The following is a 21,926-nucleotide window of genomic DNA, read 5'->3' as shown; positions in this document are numbered from 1 at the left end:
ATGACTTCACCAGCCTGCTGCAGAGTTAGGACTTTAAAGATCACTTGTCATAATAACAGTATACAGCTCTAAAATGTCAGGGCAGACTTAAGAGAACTTCTGGATAGAGTCCAGCACACGGGAAGGCTGCAGGAATTGGGGCTGTTTAGTCTGGAGAAGAGGAGACCGAGGAGAGATCTTATTAACATTTACAAATATCTAAAGGGTGGGTGTCAGGAGGTTGGGACATCCCATTTTTCAATGGTATCTAGCAACAGGACAAGGGGTAATGAGATGAAGCTGGAACACAAAAAGTTTAATTTAAACAAAAGGAAAACTATTTCATTGTTCAGGTGATGGAGCAGTGGAACAGGCTGCCCACGGAGGGTGTGGATTCTCCTTCCTTGGAGGTCTTCAAGACCCACCTGGACATGTTCCTATGTGACCTGATCTAGGTGACCCTGCTTCTGCAGGGGAGTTAGAGTAGTTGATCTTTAAAGGTCCCTTTCAACCCTACCATTCTATGATTCCGTGAAACTGTGACAACTGGCTATCTAAACAGTGCAGTTTTATTCATGCAACAGATACACAGGTTCTTATGGATTGCTTGTGCCAGTGACTGTCTGCAGAAGCAGTACGTGACGTTACAAAGTACAGCCTGGCTATAAAAGTTAGAGAGCAATTATTCAGTTTAAGTCTCACCCAAGGTGCCCCAAGGAGGGGAGAAAGAGAGGCTTATTCATCAGCTGATCCCCTGGGTCAGAGGCAGTCTGTGAGGGAGCTTCCCTGACTTGTTCATGATGGTGTCTTCGCCCCAACACTCAGTTTTTCTTTAACCATTTTATACCTTTTTTCACCTTCAGGGTGGAGTTTGAGTGACTGTAGTCATAAATACCTTTATTACAATTGGTGAAAAATTCTCTCGCTTTGCATTTAAAGGTATAGCTTACAAACAATTCAGGGCACAGACTCGAGTGGTTGCACCTTGGAGGTGGGTAGCCTTTGAGATGGAGGTGTGTTTTAATATTAAGATGGCATTAAAATGAGCAAAGTTTGAACTAAGGACTGCATTTTGTCACGATTTGACAGACCATTGGCTCAGGGTACCAAAAGTGCTGCTTATCAGTTCTAGAGGACCATCTCATTCCCATGTATCGTCACAGAGTCTGACCACAGAGCCTCCACTCTGCTCCACACTCCATGGTATTTGCAGAGAATTGCTGCTTTGTGGATTCCTCATATAGCAGCAGCAGCTGTATCCACCCTATAAGCCTTCTTGGTTTTATACCTTTCCTTAAATGATGAACAATGCTGATTTTTAATATGTTCTAATATAAGTTTTCATTTCCAGGCCACTTAGGTAATTATGCCATACTCCCCACCCAACCCTCCAGCCTGTTCAGATCTTGTTGAATGGCAGCACAGCCTTCTGGTGTGTCAGCCACTCCCCCCAGTTTAGTATCCTCAGCAAACTTGCTGACAGTGCCCTCTGTTTCCTCATCAAGATCTTTAATGAATGTATTGAACAGTACTGGTCCCAGCACCGAACCCTGAGGGACTCCACTAGATACAGGTCTCCAACTAGACCATTTGTGTTGCATCTGTCAGTGAATGTGTCAACATGTAACACACAGTCTAGGATATCAGGGGACTCAGCTAGGGAATCGTTTTGATCTTACACCCTTTGTATTTCACATTTTCTCTGACATGGGTTTAAAAAGAGGGAGGATGTTACTTATTTCCCAGGCTGTTCTCTGACTTGATGCATGGCACTGTCCTGAGAAATGGAAGCTGGCAAGCTTGACTTTTCTGATATGTGGATATTGGGCTGGTCTCTACAGGAAAATATTAAGCACCATGAAAATAGATCTTTGTTTCAGGGTCTGGAAGGGGCATAAATGAGGAGGTGATAAAATTCAGGATTGCATAGATTTGTGTGAATAGAGGGATTACAGTGATAGCACTCGTGGATGTCCATAGCAGAAAATCAGCTCCTCATGTGGGCTTTTGTCCCAGAGGGCCAGGATTTGAGGGACTGTCTGAATTGTCTTGTGTTCTTCAGAAGTTTTCTCATAAAGGCTTTTCTCCTTCAGTACTCAACCACATTACTTTTTTAAAGTTCAAGGGAGAATATTCTCTGGAAGCTGCATCTGAGCCCATGCTGAAACAGATGAGTTGAAGTCAATACCTATGTTCTATGTCTTCTTTCATGTGTTCTTTTGTGATGACATTGAACTTTGGGGTAACAGAGTAGTTTAGATCATGAAAAAAAACATAATACCTAATTTAAATTAAAGTTTACTCCATGAATTTTCTTTGAAAGCTTGCCTTCTCAGACACTTTTTCATTTAAAAAAAAAAAAAAAGGAGAATGAGTTTAAACATTAGCTCAGCAGTAACTGTTGGGGAAAAAAAGTATTGTGTTTTTTTACCTGAGGAAAGTTAGATAGTGATTATTTAATAAAGAACTATAGGATAGACATCAGCACCGTCCTTCACACGTCTCAGATGAACTATAACTGGAAGCACTGACTTGACATGCCAGGTTTCTGCATCTTTCCTTGGAACACTAGCAGGAGACACCATTTTTAATTTAGGTAACGGACTTTTTCATCTGTGAAAAAGGATGTTGGCAGCAATGGTTGTAATGCCTGCTGGTTGTAAAATGGTGTTACAGAACAGTAATATCTTGTGCTTGATGTTTAGTATTGCCTTTTGTCCTGTGGAAGTTCACACTGCTTTATCATGTATATTTACACGTAATCACTGCCCACTTCAAAGCGTTACCAAAGGGTTGTGGTAGAGTCTAGTATAGGAAGAAAACAATCCATAAAACAGGATGCAAAGTATTTGAGGATACCCCAAAAGAAGATGTCTGATCACATAACATCAGCTCGGTTCCCTATTTACTATTTATTGAGTAGGCACAAGGACAATTAAGGGCAATGGCCTCTGATATCAGAGTTCCAGTGTAAGTATAAAAGCTCTAACAGCTACAGCAATGATACTGAAGTTTGTTATTTTGTATTGTTTTTTATCTGTCACTGTCTAAGTACCTTACGAATGAATTCACTGTTGTCATCTTGCAGATAAGGAAGCCAAGGTATGGGGAGAGGAAGGGATATGCTCAAAGATATTGAACAGTTCCATGTGAGTTAAACATGCTGATGTTTCCATGCACTGATTAAAAGTTTTATTTCTAAGGATATGGTGACTTCACGGAGATACAGAATTAGAGGACATACAATCTCAAACATTTCAGCCATAAACTTGTTTGAGAGATCACCTTGTTCTGGTATTTTTACAGTGTTTAAAATCAGTTTCATTAACAATTTCTTTAGACCAACTGCACTGCTTGTCTCCTGTTAGACTGCAAAAATGTTAATTTTCCAGTCAAGAGTCCATGAAGATGCCTTCTGCTTCTTTACTGTCTTTCCTTCTCAGATAAGTACTTGTTTGGTGTGTTATTGTTTCTGAGCAACCTATATCCTATGACTACATGCTAGGCAGGTCTGACAAATCTCTGGCTCATATGAGCACTGTTTTTAACAGAAAATTTCTTGAAATGAAGACTGCATGCTGTTTTATGTGGACTGTTATAGGGCAGTAAATTAGACTCCTTCGTTCTTTAGTAAAAATTTGATTGTAACAGGTGGATTTTGAAAATCTCTGGAGAAGGAGACTCCACAGCCTCTCTGGGCAGCCTGTGCCAGGGCTTCCTTACCCTTACAGAAAGTAGTTTTTCATCATGTTCAGGTGGAACTTCTGTATTCCAGCTTGTGCCTGTTACCCCTTGTCCTGTCACTACAGAAGAAAGATTGGCCCTGTTATCTTGACACCTGCCCTTTAAGTATTTAGAAGAATTGATAAGGTCCTCTCTCAGTCTCCTCCAGGCTAAACGGCCTGGAAAGATGATCCAGTCCCCTCATCAGCTTTGTAGACCCCCACTGGACTCTCTCCAGAAGTTCTTTGTCCCTCTTGAGCTGGGGAGCCCAGAACTGGACACAGGACTCCAGATGAGGCCTCACCAGGGCAGAGTAGAGAGAGAGGAGAACATACCTTGACCTGCTGGCCACACTCTTCTTGATGCATCCCAGGATGCCATTGGCCTTCTTGGCCATGAGGGCACATTGCTGGCTCATGTTAAATTTATTGTCAAACAGGACTCCCAGGTCTCTCTCTGCAGAGCTGCTCTCCAGCAGGTCAATCCCCAGCCTGTACTGGTACATGGGGTTGTTCCTTCCCAGATGCAGGACTCTGCACTTGTCCTTGTTGAACCTCATGAGGTTCCTCTGTCCACCTCTCAGGCTGGTCGAGATCCCGCTGAATGGCAGCACAGCCTCTGGGGAATCAGCCAGTCCTCCCAGTCGTGTTTTAATAACCCTGCAGAAAATCTGAGACTTCTGATGACAAAACTCTAGTGAATGAACAATTTAAGGATTTTTTTTTTTTTAAAGAAAAGAGACATATCTTGAATAATCTGCTGAATCAAGAGTGGAGCTAACTTTTTAAAAAACTTCTTTAGGTGATTTAATTAATATCAGTATTTTTAAGGAAAAAAAAAATGTAGATGAAGACCACAGATCAGTGCTTGAGACACTCAAAGTGGGATTTAAACCTCAGTCCCTCGAGAAGAGCATTGAACCTCAGTAGCCATATCCCTGTGTAACTACTGAAAGCATTAGGTTATTGTTTTCCATCTGTAACCAAATTGAAAAGATGATGGTGAGCTCTGTGAAAATCATAACTATAGGACAGTCACCCAGATAATCAGGGGACTGGAGCATCTTCCATATGAGGAAAGGCTGCGGGGACTGGAGCTGTTCAGCCTGGAGAAGGGGAAACTGAGGGGGAACCTCATTAATATTTACAAGTATCTAAATGGTCGATGTCAGGAGGTTGAGGCGTCACTTTTTTCTCTAGTGTCCAGTGACAGGACAAGGGGTAATGGGATGAAGCTGGAACACAAAAAGTTCCATTTAAACATAAAGGAAAAACTATGTCACTGTTCAGGTGAGGGAGCCCTGGCACAAGCTGCCTGGGGAGGGTGTGGAGTCTCCCTCTCTGGAAGTTTTAAAAACTGCCTGGACACGTTCCTGTGTGACCTGATCTAGATGGAGCTGCTTCAGCATTGGGATTGGACTAGATGTCCTCTGGAGGTCGCTTCCACCCCCAGCCATTCTGTGATTCTGTGACAGCATATAGTTGTACAGGTTTATGATCTGCAGTCATGTATTTATGTTGGGCATTGATTTATTTGAGTCACAAAAAATAAAGAATGAATGCTAAGAAGGGTGATCCCTTCTTTTTAGCATGCATAGCCTACAGTGGATGTTTCAGACATCTGGCTGAGAGTGACCTGTGCAGTAAGCCCCAGCCTGCAGTGAACATGGCTCACTTGACTCTGCACCTGAATGTCACTGATCTGAGCTATAGGCAGCTATACATTTGGCAGTCGAGCTTTACTACGTGATGAAGCAAACTGCTCTCTCAGAACTTTGCTTTCCAAGGTGAAATGCCAACAAATTAAGATTAAAAGCATCTGCAGATGACTGGAATTTTTGATGGATTTAGACTATAGGCCATAATTCAATACTTAATCTGCCTAAACCTGTCAACACAGGGGACTGAACCACAACTTGCTACTGCACGTGATTCTCTCCAGGAAGCCAAGGTACTTGGCAGCTTGTTTTTTCTGTATCATCAATCAACACAGCAGGCTTTAACTAACTTGTGCTTGTGATACTGCCTGTTGCAAAGCATTGTTTTGTAAATTCATTGGTTATCCCACTGCAGTGTGATTGTAACCTTTTTATGGGCATTGTTTTTTTATTTACTTTTAATATGTTGCAGTAAACCCACAAGTTATTTATTAGCATGTCAGTAATAATATAGTAGGTGCCATATGGAGTAGCTACTGATTGTACCAAACTCCTCTGCATTTTCATAGCCCAAAATAAGCAGGCCAATTCAGAGTAGCTATGGATCACTGCTTGCTTTCCTGTGACATAGCTTGATACACGTACTGCATCCAAGAGAAAGATTGGAGGGTGTAGAGTGGTGATATTGAGTGGAGGCAAATAGGACTTTCCAGCAGCATCAGAAACAGCATGGCTGTCTCTTCAAGGTTTAGTCACCTCTCTCAACTCTTTTCTTACCTCTGCTTTCCATAGCAAAACCAGGCTTGTCCTTGGATGAGCAAACACTAACTTTTTGCCTGTGCTATTGGGAGACCTTCAGCTATCCCACAGTTGCAGTTTGTTACTGAGGTGCTGAGATAGAGTGACAGGATCTCAGGGATTGGAAGGGACTTTGAAAAATCATCTAGTTCAACCCCTCTGCCAGATCAGGACCACCTAGAGTAGGTCACACAGGAACTCGTCCAGGTGGGTTTGGAATGTCTCCAGAGAAGGAGACTCCACAACCCATCTGGGCAGCCTGTTCCAGTACTCCCTCACCCTTACAGTGAAGAAGTCTTTTCTTATGTGTCTTTGGAACCTCTTATGTCCCAGCTTGTACCCATTGCCCCTTGTCCTATCATTGAGAACAGCCTGACTCCGTCCACCTGACACCTGCCCTTTACATATCTGTAAGCATTAATGAGGTCACCCCTCAGTGTCCTTCAAACTGAAGAGCCTCAGCTCCCTCAGCCTTTCATCATAAGGGAGATGCTCCACTCCATCATCTTAGTGGCCATGTGCTGAACTCTCTCCAGCAGCTCCCTGTCCTTCTTGAACTGAGGGGCCCAGAACTGGACACAATATTCCAGATACGGTCTCACGAGGGCAGAGTAGAGAGGGAGAAGAACCTCTCTTGACCTACTGCCCACAGCCTTTCTAATCCACCCCAGGATACCTTTGGCCTTCTTTGCCATGAGGACACATGCTCATCCTGCTGCCCACCGGGAATCCCAGACTCCTTTCTGGTGGGTCCACAGAACCAGATGTCTCAGAGTGATTGGCAGTGGGAATAGTGTTAGTACTCTAAGGGTATAGGATCATCCATTTAGAGCTCAGTATCACTGAGTTCTGCTGCTTGCTTTATATTCATTAGTTGAATCTAGCTGTATGTAGCAGTGGTTTATTCACTGAAGGATGCCTTAAAAAATTTGTGTGATAAAGTATCTGTAGCGATAAATGTACTGCAGAAACTAATAAATACAGTGTTTCAAAGGTAACAGTCTAACCAGATGTCATTTACGATTCTATGGACTATAGTTAATGAAATGGTGAAATACATTTGCACGTAGTCCAGCATGCACTGGTCCAAGCACCTGTGCTTGCTGGTTTTATGGAGATCACTTGGTGTTGGAGCTCTGGGCAGCCTGCAGCATAAAGAGCTTCCTTAGTGTCTTACTGCCTGGTTTACTTTGGATATTTGCCATGCAAGAGGAGTGCTTAGTGAAAAAACATTAATGCTGAAGATCTAATGAGGGGCAGACAGAACAGGGTGAGGAGGCCAAGCCCTATCAACCACTAGACCATTTCCCTAGGTGCAACATCCAACTGTCTCTTAAACCACCTCCAGGGATGGTGACTCCACCAACCGTTGGAACGGTTTGGTCCAACAGTAATCATAGAATCATAGATTTATGGAATCATTTCAGCTGGAAGAGACCTTTAAGATGGAGTCCAGCCTTTGTCCCAGCCCTATCAACCACTAGACCATTTCCCTAGGTGCAACATCCAACTGTCTCTTAAACCCCTCCAGGGATGGTGACTCCACCACCTCCCTGGGCAGCCCGTTCCAATGCCTGACAACCCTTTCAGGAAAGAAATTCCTCCTCAGATCCAGCCTGAACCTCCCCTGGCGCAACTTGAGGCTGTTTCCTCTTGTTCTGTTGCTTGTCACTTAGGATAACAGACCGACCCCCACCTCACTGCAGCTTGTTAGGGTCTTCTTCTTCCTCACTGAGTCCCTTCTCTGTCTCCAGAAAGGCCGTTATCTTGTTGAGTTGCAGCTGCTGTTGGCAGTCATAGCCTCCTTGTCTCCTGGTTTTCATTAGCTCCAAAGGCCGTGTTTTGCTGAAGTAGATACATGTTCAGTAAGTGTTCAGCGGCCTAAGGCTTCAGCAAATCCAGCCACTTGTGCCAAGTAAGTGCAGCTAAGCAGAGAGCATAGCAAATCACACAACATTATAACTGTTAAGTGATTCATTGTGTGTACAGCTTATTTATAGCAAAACAAGTAATATCTCTTAACTCTAAGAGGCATCCCTGCTCAAGGGGAGAGTTGCCTGGTGTACAGTCTGGTTGCCATGCAGGGAGAACTCAAATTGGTCTCATCTCGTGATCTGTCATTGGTAAAAGATACTGTTGCTCGAGGAGCAACCTTGAGAGACATCTCTGCTCAAGGTAGATTACCACCATGTAACCACACTGCTCTACGGGGAGAGCTCAAAGGGGCTGTCTTTGACAGTCGTATTTATGGGATAAAATGGTTGACTTGTAGTCAGACTGCATCCCATGAGTGAGATGTGCCTGTGACTCCTCTGTCCCAGTGCTCACTGTGGTCTACTCCTTTGTGGGTTTCCCAGAGGAGTTCTTGGCCTGGGCATGGCCCAGGCTTTTGCTTCTTTTTCAGCACATACCAAACTATGAGTTTGGTTGAGAATGGTTGAGTGCATCTGTTACACTTCACCCCATGACTATGATCAATCCACTTTGTCAGCCCACAGAGTGGTGATATGGTTGCCTCTTACCTCTATGTTGTAAATATGTAGTGTATTGTAAATCATTGGTAAAAGTCCAATTATTTTTTCTCTAAGTGCCAAACTGATGTTATTTATGTACTATGTTGGCATGCTTGCAGATTGACAGAAAGCAAATGGCCCTTAGTACTGTAAAAACTTAATGATATTGTTGGGGGAACTGGGGCTCAGATTGATGTGGGATCTTATTAATATTTATAAGTATCTAAACGATGGGTGTCAGGAGATTGGGGCATCCCTTTTTTTATGATATCTAGCAGCAGGACAGGAGTAATGGGATGAAATTGGAACACAAAAAGTTACATTTAAATATAAGAAAAAAACTGTTTCACCGTTCAGGTGAGGGAGCCCTGGCACAGGCTGCCCAGAGGGGTTGTGGAGTCTCCTTCCTTGGAGGTCTTCAAGACCCACCTGGACATGTTTCTATGCGACCTGATCTAGGTGACCCTGCTTCTGGAGGGAGGTTGGACTAGATGATCTCTATAAAGGTCCCTTCCAACCCCTACCATTCTATGATTCTATGATTTTTTTTGTGATTTGCCTAATTACATGCCAAACCTTTGCACCCAAAATGATCACAAGTAATAAGCATAATATTGTGTTATCAAAACCACAGTTGAATGAAGCATTAAACTTCTGTTGTTGCTGTTGATCATCTGAGTAAGTTATCCTTCCCAGTGATGTTTTGCATCCCTTTTTGCTCTTTCTAGGACATGGTATATCTTCTCTTCATCATTATGGACAGTAATCAGGGTTTTTTTGTCCATTGTCTCAGATATGTTTTAGCAGTTGGGTCAGATTATACAGCCATCACACTCTGAGCATATTATGGCTCTCCTGTGTGCCAGGCCAGCATCCTGGATTACCTGTCATTGTGAAGAGTAAGGATATTTAAACCATCTCCTATACGAGCCTAGTCTTTCCTGCTAGCATAGGACAAATGATGTGAAGTACTTTCTGACTCTGTATACTGTGTGTTGCAGGAAGATAATGATGAAAGAGTTGTTCATTCCAAAGGGAATAAGGCCAAACCATATGATGTGTGCAGTTGTCCTCTCTTTAAGCTGTATCTCTTTTTCTCCCCAGTATGACAGAAGAATTTGTCACCTCATAGTATTACTGCAATTTATCTTCTACTTTGTTCCTTTTTCTATTTAATATTGGTTTTGAGATTGACTTGGTGTTTAAAAGCATGCTTTTTAAGAAATTGGGTTAAGAGAATTATTTTTTTGAAGACTGAATCTAAATAAATTTTGAAGAAATGGTCTTCTGTATAGTCTTTTGATGTCTCAAAGAACAGCTGAAACCAAAACCACCTCAAACTCTATGTGAATTAGCATTTCTAGCCAGAAATAATAACATTCTAATTCGCAATTATGTAATATCAGGATCTTTATCTAAAATTCTTTTGTCTAAAACTGCATCCATCAATATGTATATCTTTTTTCTATCAATGTGCAAAGCTCTGTATATTACTCCCAAATATTTAAGTGGTAATTTGCATTAAGCGTTAGTTAAACAGGTTTTTACTTGTTCTCATATTCCTTTGTACATGCATATCAAAACACAGTTTAGTTTCCTCTGTGTAACTCTCAGGGAAGGCATTATTTTTTGTTATTTATTTAAATTAATAGCTTGTTATTGAAATACTAGATTTTGTTAGATGTTGTAGCTTGTTTTAATTGTTGAATATATTAAATGTTTTATAAAAGAGAGAAAAATGGTTTATTGTGGTTCTCTAAATAACTCTGCAATGTCCAGTTGATGTCCAAGGACTGCATGGGCTGTTTTGCCTGCCTGCAAACCAAGGTAGAAGATATGATTCATGCACAGAGCATGGAAGTAACGTTTGCACAGAAAACACAACATGGATCTCCTGCCCAAATGACCACTTGAGAAGATGTAGAGAACATCAACACTAACATAATTTGAGTATGTTGCCTTTTGTAATCAGATATTTTCAGAATTCAGCCCACAGCAAAGATACTCTGCAAACAGAAGCCTCATCCTGAGAAATTACAAAGCTGATAGCACGCCTTGTTTTTATCCTCATGTGTTATATGAGAATTTCCTTCCTCTTTGTTCCATTTGTTTATCATCATAACCATTGTCTTCATAATATCTGCTTGATGGAGGACTCACTCTAAGGCAAATAGTCTATTTTTATGTAGCTTAAAAGGAGGGAGATATGGAAGAACCAAAATATAGTTTTGATTTGCTGGTGGCTTTCACAGCAGTTTTCCTCATTCCCTTTCTCAGTGATTGCTTTCTGGCCTTGATGAGAAGTGATAGAAGGTGGCAAGTAGGCAGATGCTGTGGATGTTTATGCTAATGTCTCACAGCTAGAAGAGAGAAGGGACAGACATACCGTGGATCATATAGAGCCTGTGCTCAGCTGGTCTTTGAAAGCTGTTTCAAAGGACTGAAAACATTACATAACAAACTGGTGTATGAGCTAATAGCAGGGTACCTTGCCATGGCTTGCAAGCCAAAGGGGTTAAAACCAGAAGTGATTCTGGTCTGACATGACAGATTCTGTATTTTCTGGAGGTGAAATCAGCCATGCCATGCTAAAAGGTTTAGTGGGCCTTGTGTTCAGAGTCTTCGTAGAGCCCAGTTCTTGTTTAGTTAACTGGGAAACTATTAAACATTTTACAAATTATGCATTTTGCAAATTGAATGCAATTGTACAGACAAGATTTTTCAAAAGACAAATTACTGTGTCTCAACAAGTAACCAGTGGGTTTGGTTCATTTTTAATAACTTTATGTAACTTTTAGATTATCAGTCATGTACAAGAATTAATAGTGATATATTTTTGCCCACTCTTTCCTGAGCAGCTTGCAACAGCCCAGCTCTTCTGAACTTCATTCTTTCATTTTAGAAAGCCAACAACAACCACCAGAAAAGTAAAATGTCTCTGTACAATTTCATATTTATCACTTCTCTATGATTTGCAGGCCAGATTTATTTACTCTATCTTTAACTTGAAGCTCTGCCAGCTCATGCAGAAATTCAGAATTCAATCTGAGTATCTCACATGAGCATGAAGATGTATCTTACTCTCAAATATGTGCTTTAACCTGTATATTGTACACCACTTGTAGCTGCAAAAATGGTGACTGGCAGAACTTCTTAAAAAAGCATGAACCACTAGATATATATTTGTGTTTCATGAGGATGCTGAACCTGAAGCCATTGTTACTCTTTGTGTGTTTTAGGTGCTGTAGCAATTTTGATCCCTCGCCTGGACCTGGTGATTTCTTTTGTCGGAGCCGTCAGCAGCAGCACTCTGGCACTCATTCTGCCACCTCTGGTTGAAATCCTCACTTTCTACAAGGAAAACTTAAGTTTATGGACAATATTTAAAGACATTTTTATAGCTGTCATTGGTGTTGTTGGTTTTTTAACGGGGACATATGTGACAGTTGAAGAAATCATTTACCCTGCATCCACGGTTCTAGCTAACACATCAGAGAGCATCTCTATCGATTTAAATGCTACGAACTTGGTTGGTTTCAAGTAATAACCAGGCACTGTGAACTATTTTGTTCCTCAATAAAAAATCCTAGATTGGTGGCAGACCTACATGTGGGACAAATTCCATTTCCAAATGATTTTTTTAAAAAGAGCATGCAGCCCTTTCTCACTCTGTTGTTATTTTCCTTCATTCATTCCCAACTGCTACCTGAATTAATCCCTTTGCTCTCAGCCTCTACTCGTCTAGTGAAAAACTGAATTGATGTCAGGATGTAAAATATTGGCATAAATATAGGAAGGAAATGTGATTTTAGGTTATTTTTGAGGGGAAAACTAAGAAAGTTTTTATAAGGAAGTCAAGATGCCTTCCTCTGCAGAAATGGTGGAAGTCAACCCATTCATCAGGTCTAGGCACCAAATCTGTGTGCTGCTGTTTTCACTCCGACTCTGTTGTAAGGTTTGGAGTGAGAGCTCAGTGATGCATAGACCTTCCCTTGACTGCCCTTGACAGGGTGAATACACCCCAGGGAACCAGAGACACTATAGGTTTAGAAATGAGAATTTGAGTTTTTCATTTCCATGCTGAGAACTTAAATGTTTGCTGTGGCAAAGTTTTTGGATAGTTGTCTGGCTCAGGTTCCTGGGAACTGGGATGCCTGGAATTAGAGTCTACTGTGCAGAATGACTCTGATTCTTGCTCGATCTTTTCATGTTGGCTCCGAAAGGAGTTTTTCAAGTGTTTGGAAGGACCAAGCCCTCACTGCTAGTGGTTGCTTACATGACAGTAAGCATAAAGCTTTATTTTATTTTTCATGTTGAGTAGCTTAACATTTAAGCTGAGTAATGGACAAAACTGTAAAGTAAGGTTTAGAGGTAAAGGCAGGATCTTTTTTTATTAGACCAAAAGATAGCCCGTTAGGAGCCTTCTTGCCATCTTACATGATCTGTTATGATGTGTTGCTGTACAATGAGCTCTTTAGCATGGCCAGACCTCTGTTCCAGACAGAGGTCTGACTGTCCAGACCAGCTTAAAGCTTCACAGTGTTCATTTCTATATGAGAAAGGAAAGTATGAGACACAACTTTCTAGAATTTGTGTCATACTTCCAGAGCTATCAGCTGTGAGTTATTTGTGAAAGAATTTGTGATTCCCCAGCGCTGTGAGCTGGGGGGATGGGGCACCAAGGATATCTGTTTTGGAGCCCTTTCTGCCTCAGGTGCACCACCTGCCTGCAGGTTGTCTGAAGGAGTGACTCAGGACTTGCTTTCAGCTACTGGTACTTGATAGAGAGGTACAGTTTATATGAGGTGTAGAGCATACATGTGAAAATACATTATTTTTAAAGAAATTATAGATCCTTTTTGGATTTTGAGTGAAAAGTTACAGGATGTTATTTATCAGAGCAATATAACTTTCATGATGCAAAAATATCAGGAACGATAAGCAGTTTAATTTTGTACATTTTGGTAACTGCTGTCCTGACCCATTTTTACACCATATCTTTATCCTTGATTTCAGCTGTACAAATGTATGAACTAGTCTATTTTTTCTATCTGTTGCTAGAAGTGAGTAGACTGCCTCTTGCATATTTCTATTGGAATAGATAATAATTATTTTTGCATTTTATGTTGTGCCTTAAATAGGATCTAACATTCCCTTTACTGACTTTTGCTTCTTTTGTTTATTTTAGAATAAAAAAAGAGCAAGTTGATAAGTTAGTAATTGGGTAGAAATGAGTTTTGTTTAGCAAGCCTGCATCCTCAGTCCCCTGCCAGAATTCTCATTGTCAGGACTCGTATTTCACTTTCCATTCACGCTTCATAAATGACTTTCACTCTAAATACTAAAGCTATAATTTTGATCTTGTTTACTAAAAACACTCTATATTTTGTATAATAGTACTGTATTTATCACGCTCATTCCTGTGTCAGAGACTACTTTCTCTAAGGAATATTTTAATTGTAACATTCCCCCACTAAAAAAACACCTCTCTACTGTTTTCTTGCAAATTAGAAATATATGTAATATTTTACTTACCTTCAGTATATTCCTCAGAAATCTACCATTTGTAATCTACCATTTGGCTTTATAGTGCTAGAATAATTTACTGTTAGATATATCTGCATTTGTTTTCCATTCAGAGTATTTCCCTAATATGGTGGTTATGGCCCAGCTGAGCACAAGGACCATGCATCTGCTTGCTCACTCCTCTCTGGTCATGGTGGGGTAGGGAAGAGAAAAGTAACTGAGGGCATCATCAAAATCCCCAAGGACAGAGAGGGTTCACTCGCCACTTATGGTCCTGGGTAGGACTGATAGGATTTAAATTTAAGTAACTTTTTCTGTTAGTTTTGTATCGTTCTACCCATAATAAGTTTGGAGAAGAAAGGACTGTCAGGTCCGTATATATCATCCATTCTGCATCAATTGTGTCTGAGTAAGCAGCTCTGAGAAAGTGCTTCTGCCAGGTGCAGAAGGACTTGCCAGTTCAGAGTTTAGTGGTGATCTTTTGGCTGGTGCAAGTGAGTACTGACACGGTACTGTCAATGGAGAGTTGCCAAGCTAGAACCTAGACAGATGGCCTTGGTACCCAAGTGAATGCAGCATGCATTCTTGAAAGTAAGGGAACTTGTTTAGAAGCTTGATAGGTTTGAGAAATCTAGTCTTAGCCATCAAGCTTTTGATAACTTAGCCCAAATACAAACCCTTACACATGCTTGTGTCTGGCCAGAAGCAGATTCTTATAGCAGAGTATTGCCACAGACTGACCGTATCTGAAGGAGTGTGTTCATACAGTGGGCTAGCGTTGCCATGTGTCGTAATGTCGTATTTTGTAGTCTGTAGAATGTTTATGACTGTGCTTTGCACAATGTTGACTTTCTCAATGTTGATTTTCTCCTACAGTGTAGGATTTTTGTTATTTTACCATTCATACAGTGCATTTGAGGGGCCTGCTCTTTCAAATAGAGTCAGAAATCAGAGTATCTTGCTTTGGGTAGTAACAAACTACTGAGTCTGAATAATAAGAGTGTTCCTGTGAAACATTGCCAAAGATTTAAAAGACAGGAAATTCTGACACAAACCTCTTCTCAATAATAAGAGTTTTCATTCAGCTTTTCAAGTGCTGTAATATACATTGCAAGTTAAGATACAGGGAATGAAACTGAGAGATTTAATAGCTATGGTTTATGTTAATATATGTTTAAGATGGAAATGTACTTTAGCACAAGCTAAATTAAACTGAAAAATTTATGTGATTGGCTTATGTTCCTGACAAGGAACAGAAAGCTACTGTATTTATATACTGTCCTTGCACTTATATTTTACAGTATGTTATTGTTAACAGTTTTAATGTTATTTAATCATTAGCTGCATTATAAGTAACTGGCTCATTTTCTTGTCTGTAACTGTTCATCTTCAAATATTGGGCAAGTAAGAGGGTGGGTTTGCCTAATGTTCTGTGACTTAAATCTTCTGTCAATAAAGACTATAATAATATTCCCCTGTTAAATCTCTGTTACCCTGCCTGTCACTGCTACTACATCACTAGGAGAAATAGCTGTCTTAATGCAGTGTTTGCCTTTGAAGTTGTCCAGGGAATGGCAAGTGAGTGTCTTGAGACAGGCAAGCACAAGAGCTGACTTTTCATTACTAGTAAATCTTCTGCATCTTTTTAGAGGTACTTTAGTAAATAAGTTAATTTCTGGAAGTGCAAAGGGAGCCAGGAGATCCCACTGAAATTCCAGTTTCTATTTGGACAGCTGCGAACTAAAAGCCAGACCTTGTAAATTGGACAAACTCTTGCATATTTGGCGTGGACTTGGCCTTAACTCTGAGTATGGAGTGTTGGATAATTAGGTATGGAAGAAATTGGTACTGCAAGTTCTGTACTTTCTATGTAAATTGGAAATTAGTAGATGGAAGCGAAGGTGGCAGCATAAGCTTTTGTGTTCTCACCAATTATCGGATTCCAATTTGGAGATCTAATTTTGCACAAGTTCTTATATTCCCCATTTTAATAAGAGGCCCTTTGAAGGTCTGCTCAGTGAGGCATCCAAAAACACCCAAGCCATTATAAGAGTTGCCTGTATAAATACAATTTAGAGAGAAGCAGTGTACCAACGTCCTTGAGAGTGGTCCAGCAGAAAGCTTGGTTTATAAAAAGAATCATAGAATGATCCAAAAGTCTTCTAACACCAGCAGAGATTGGTGCAGCCCCTGCACTCCTCAATTCAAAAAGTGCTGACATAGAGTAGAAACTGACTGCTGCTGCACAAAAGGGAGTTTCTGAAGTCATAGCTGGTTTGGGGAAACAATGGAGATCTCCAGAACCCACACCCCATATAACTCATATGTCTGTCAGGTAACCAGTATGTGATAACTTTGTTGTTACTTTGCTAATTTTCAGCATGAATTCTCTGCCACTTAAAGTTCTATATTGCTATTAAAATTGCTTGAACTCATGTTAGTGTGAGTAAGGAATTCTTATTTTTAATATAAAAATAAATATGTTTTATAGATGTATTTATTAAAATTACATGTTCTTCTCCCATCTAAGCAATTTTCTTGCAAGTGACTGCTATGCCTGGCTCAGAGTGCAAGGCTTGCACTGTCCCTCACTCTCAAATTTAGACTAAGTCATGCTGCTTATCATCATGCTGTGGCCTGTTATTTGTACTCTGTTTTGTTCATTCAAAGCACTTGTATACCATAAACACATACCTTGATTAAATTTGTTCCAGAATCTTACTTTTCTGCTTGTTTTGTTGAACCTAGTTGGCTGATTTTAAAAGATGAGAATAAGAGGGGAGTTTAAGGACTCAGTTGGGAGTGGTGCTAATAAGAAATTGTGCTCAGGTTCAGTGAAGTTATCTAAGAAACTAGGCAAAGTAGTTCCTGTTGCTATCGTGGCTGTATCGTGGTGGGAAGCAGGAAAATTTCTTGGAAGGGTTCTGAGCCACATGTACCCTTTCTGTTACAGTGGTGACAAAGATCACACTAACAATCACACAGAATCACAGAATCTTAAGGGTTGAAGGGGACCTCAAAAGACCATCCAGTCCAACCTCCTGCTAGAGCAAGGCCACCTCGAGTAGGTCACACAGGAACTCACCCAGGTGGGTTTGGAATGTCTTCAGAGAAGGAGACTCCACAGCCCATCTGGGCAGCCTATTCCAGTGCTTCCTCACCCTCACAGTGAAGAAATGCTTCCTTGTATTTCTTTGGAACCTCTTATGCTTCAGCTTGTACCCATTGCCCCTTGTCCTATCTTTGGCCATCATTGAGAACAGCCTGGCTTCATCCTCCTGACAACCTACCCTTTACATATTTGTAAACATTAATGAGGTCACCCCTCAGTCTCCTCCAAGCTGAAGAGCCTCAGTTCCCTCAGCCTTTCATCATAAGGGAGATGCTCCACTGCCTTAAACATCTTAGTGGCCTTGTGCTGAACTCTCTCCAGCAGCTCCCTGTCCTTCTTGAACTGAGGGGCCCAGAACTGGACACAATATTCCAGATGTGGTCTACGAGGGCAGAGTAGAAGGGGAGGAGAACCTCTCTTGACCTACTCTCCACAGAACATTTAATACATCCCAGGATGCCACTGGCCTTCTTGGCCACGAGGACACATTGTTGGCTCATGCTTATCCTGCTGCCCACCAAGACCCCCAGGTCCCTTTCCCCTACACTACTCTCTAAGAGTTCATTCCCCAACCTGTACTGGTACATGAGGTTCTTCTTTCTCAGATGCGAGACTCTACACTTGCCCTTGTTGAATGTCATTAGATTTCTCCCCACCCAACTCTCCAGCCTGTCCAGGTCTCGTTGAATGGCAGCACAGCCTTCTGGTGTGTCAGCCACAAACTCCAGTTTAGTATCATTAGCAAACCTGCTGACAGTGCCCTCTGTTCCCTCATCACGCTCACTAATGAATATATTGAACAGTTCTGGTCCCAGCACTGACCCCTGAGGGACTTCACTAGATACAGGCCTCCAACTAGACCCTGCCCCATTGATCACAACTGTCTGCCTTCTTCCTTTCAACCCATTAACACCTCACTACCTTATCATCCAGCCCACACCTTCTCAGTTTTGCTGTGAGGATACTGTGGGAGACAGTGTCAAATGCTTTACTGAAATTGAGATAAAGCACATCCGCTGCACTACCACCATCTATCCACCTGGCTACATCATCATAAAAGACTATCAATTGTGCAGCAAAGATCACATGCAACAGTGAGACAGTGGTCCCCAGCCAGACAGTGGACCTCTGTGCTTTCTGAGCACAGACATGGTGGTTACAGGCACCCCAAATCGCTGGGGGGATCCCTCATGGCTTGACAGACCGTAACCAACCACGAGGCCATGGGCCTGCATAGTGACTGTGACAACCTGTAGTGGATCTGGATATGGGGTTTTATTTGACAATGAGATGAGAGCTTTTACCCTACTCAGTTATTGTCTCACTGCCCCCAGTGCTATGTTGACCAGATCATACACCCAGAAGGGAGGTTGGACATCAGTGCTGCAGAGTTCTACTTCAGAGTTCAAAAGCTCAGTTTTGGACATTCACCTCCAAACAGACTTTTACATCTAATTATCTTCCACCTCTTAAATTCACAATTTAAGATATTTTTGCCTACAATACAGGCACTGAATGTCCTGCCAAGTCCTGCAAAGTTGTTCAGGGCAATGGACAGAAGAGATGATCTCCTGGCATGCCCTTGAAATATCCTGAGACATAAATAGAAAGTTTGGCTTAGAAAGCCTGGAGCTCTTCAGACGAGGACTCTGTGAAAGAAGCCTCTAGGGTGCACCCATGATAAAAACTCCTTAAAATACCAGTGCTCTTGTGATTACAGCACAGACAGCTCAAGAAAAGGCTTGCTTTATTGTCCTTCCTTAGATAAACCCCAAAGTTGTTCCCTGTGGCACTCTGGCCATATCTATAGGTGCCCTGGGGCCTGATTCTCCAGACAGTCAAGATGTCACCAGAGTAGGCCATGGCTCTCTTCTGGGAAACACACCATTTGGGCTGGGGAGATAGGAGGAGATCAAGAATGATGTGGGCCATTTCTCAGCTGAAAAGAGCTGAAAAAGCTGAGAGGACGATCCAGACTGGAAACCAGAAAGCCAAGTATGTGAGGACAACCCCATGGAGACTGTACCTCACAAGACATCTGCTGTTCAGAAGATCCCGCAGCAAACAACAGTGGCCCCAGCTCTTTTCTATGACCTTTACAGGCTATTTCTGAACTCTCCACCTTTGCCACCTACTTTTTCACAGCCTCAGACTATGTAGGTTTGATGGATCTTACTTCATTCACAAAAATCTGCATCAGTCAAACTCTTGTTCTTCCTGAGATTCCCCTCCCTCTCTATTCAGTACACAGCTTCTGTTCCCATCAGTTTCAGCCAGCTCAGCTGATTATCTTTCCTCTTCACAGGCGCATTTCTGCCATGCTACATTTTATTTCTGTAATGTGCCGTGCCTTGCAGTGCCAGATGCTTCTATGATTTTGTGCTGTAAATGCTGGCATTTTCTTCTTTTGCAGGCAACGCTACAGTTTGTAAGAAGCTTGTAAAAAAATGTAATTGTGGTCCTGGGCCTCCACATTGGAGATATTTTATTAATAGTATGGAACTTTTTTTTCCTTTGTTAAAATGTAGTGCTAAATTTCTTAATTGAAATATAGTAGGATCACCCTTCTCAATGTCCTGCATGATAAAGCTCTTCATTTTTGATACAGAGCAGGGCTATGAATCTTGGGACTGCTGGAGGCCAGACTGGCATTGGTTTTCCTACCACAGTCACGTAGTTCTGAGAAATGATCCCTCACAGACATTACAATGCCAGAAAAATTTGTTGATATAACAGTGTTTTCCCAGTGCAGTTTATTTCTTTTGGGGCTTAGATAAATGCAGAAACGATCAGTTTGTTTTTTGCAGTGAGGTGAACTGTGGTAGCAAACAAGACTCTGGCTTGCCTAGAGACTTTTCCTTCAAATGGTGTAGCTTCTGGTTTCACACTGGTTGTTGACTGCCATATTTCAGTCTTTTCTGCCACATCTCTTGATGTTTGTAAGTGGAATAGTTTCTTTTTTGGGTTTTTTTTGGTTGGGACTGTATGGTTTACCTCTCCCTCTCGATGTTATGTTAGTTAGCTGAGGTGGTAGTAAGGCAAGAGAAGTAATATTCAATTTAAAAAGTGAATCAAAAGTTTAAAAGGTATAAAGCCACCACAGTATTCTGAAATGGAACAGAAGGTTAAATAAAGCTCTTACTGACACTGAAGACAAGGTGCTGGGCTTGGTAGGCAAAGAGAATAAATAAATCAATTTCACTCAAGAGTGTACCTCCTCTGAAATCTTCAGATTTTTATCAGCTTCAGCAAGGATTAGGCTCACTGTGGCAATTAACCAGGTGAAAAAACTCTTGGTTTTTTTCTTCTTTGAAGTGAAGACACTTCAAAGGATAATAATGTATTCCTATAAAAAGATGGAAACTGGAGGGGCAATTACCCAGAACTGTCTGAAACACAGGCTCTCTTTTGCAGTGTCCTGTAAGGCGTGACACACAAGGGAGACCCCCAGGTTTGCTAGTTCCTTTGGAGAATCTTGGCTTATATCAACACAGTTATAAACAGGAAAGGACCATCCATCAGATAATTATGGCATGTGTTAAGTGCTCTGCATACATAGATGTGGGTATGATTGGCTCCCTTCAGGCAATGTTTGCTGCAAGCTACAGATATTTATTAGTTTCTGCCTTCCATATACAACACATATATCCTCCCCTGTAAAACAATGTGTGAGCTGTTAAGTGGGTGTTGTCATATTATGTTCAATTAACTCCATCAAACTTGAGCGGGCAACATCATTTTCTGTTTGCTTCATTCATACAATAAACAAATGTCATTGCTCTGTGTTACAAAATACCTCCCTGGCATTAATTTGTGTTTTTCCCTCTGCTGCTTTTTCTTAACAGAAAGTTTGAGCATCATAAAAACTTTTGCTGCCACTTTCCTCCATTTTTCCTAAACTCTATTAGTGATAGGGATTCATAGTTCCATTGGCAGTCTGGAGCATTTATAACTAGCAAAGGATAATGTGCATCTAAAGCTTCTGTGCTTCTTTGATTTCTACAAGTGTAGCTTCACTTCATTTGCTTAATTCATGAATAATCACTGCTCTCTGCAGCCATGTGAGGAGCTCCAGGATTAACTAGAGTTTTGAAACACTGAGAAATGCTTCTGCTTGTGCTGCAAAAACAGTGCAATGCAACACAAGGGTTCCAAACACAGCCCTTAGCATGTATCAGACAAACACCTGCAGATCTTGGCATAAAGATTCTCTTTCTTTCTCGCTGATGTACAAAACACGTGGCATTTGCAAATACATGCATGAGAAAACAAAGCTTTCTGGCAGATCATTTTGAGGAACCATTACATAGTATTTTCTTGTCTCAAACATCCCGTTCCACTACTGTTTCTGTTGCTTTATATAACCTCAGCTAGGGGTGTCAGAACTTTTATACTTGTTTTATTGCAATGAATGGAGATAATGGAAGAGAATGTATACTTCTTTCTAGCTGTGGGAACATGAATAAGTAGGTGCTTTTATTGGGTCACGTATGCTTCAAGTTATTTAAAATCAAGAATGTTCTCCTCTAGCACTTTGCAGGACACTGCAGATCCTGAAGTTCTGGTGAAATGCTGGAAGAGTGAAAAATCTTCTAGACTTTGTTATTTCTCATTTCTT

The 21,926-nt window shown here is 41.3% G+C and overlaps 1 protein-coding gene across 3 annotated transcripts in view; it reads left to right on the top strand.

Annotated features, from left to right (window-relative positions):
- Positions 1–16,617, top strand: part of SLC36A4 (solute carrier family 36 member 4) — a 105,897-nt gene extending 89,280 nt beyond the window's left edge. Inside the window, exon 11 of one of the 3 annotated variants that reach the window (XM_061991184.1) lies at positions 11,910–16,617. In XM_061991184.1, the coding sequence (XP_061847168.1) occupies positions 11,910–12,214 (305 nt within the window). In that variant the 3' untranslated portion in view covers positions 12,215–16,617. The remainder of the gene's footprint in view (positions 1–11,909) is intronic. The other 2 variants (XM_061991194.1, XM_061991175.1) reach the window with 2 other exon arrangements.
- Positions 16,618–21,926: the final 5,309 nt, after the last annotated feature.

This window comes from Colius striatus, chromosome 1 (assembly GCF_028858725.1).
Source record: "Colius striatus isolate bColStr4 chromosome 1, bColStr4.1.hap1, whole genome shotgun sequence".
Classification (NCBI taxonomy): domain Eukaryota; kingdom Metazoa; phylum Chordata; class Aves; order Coliiformes; family Coliidae; genus Colius; species Colius striatus.
The sequence above is the reverse complement of the archived record's forward strand: the minus strand, read 5'-3'. Positions and strand labels throughout refer to the sequence as shown.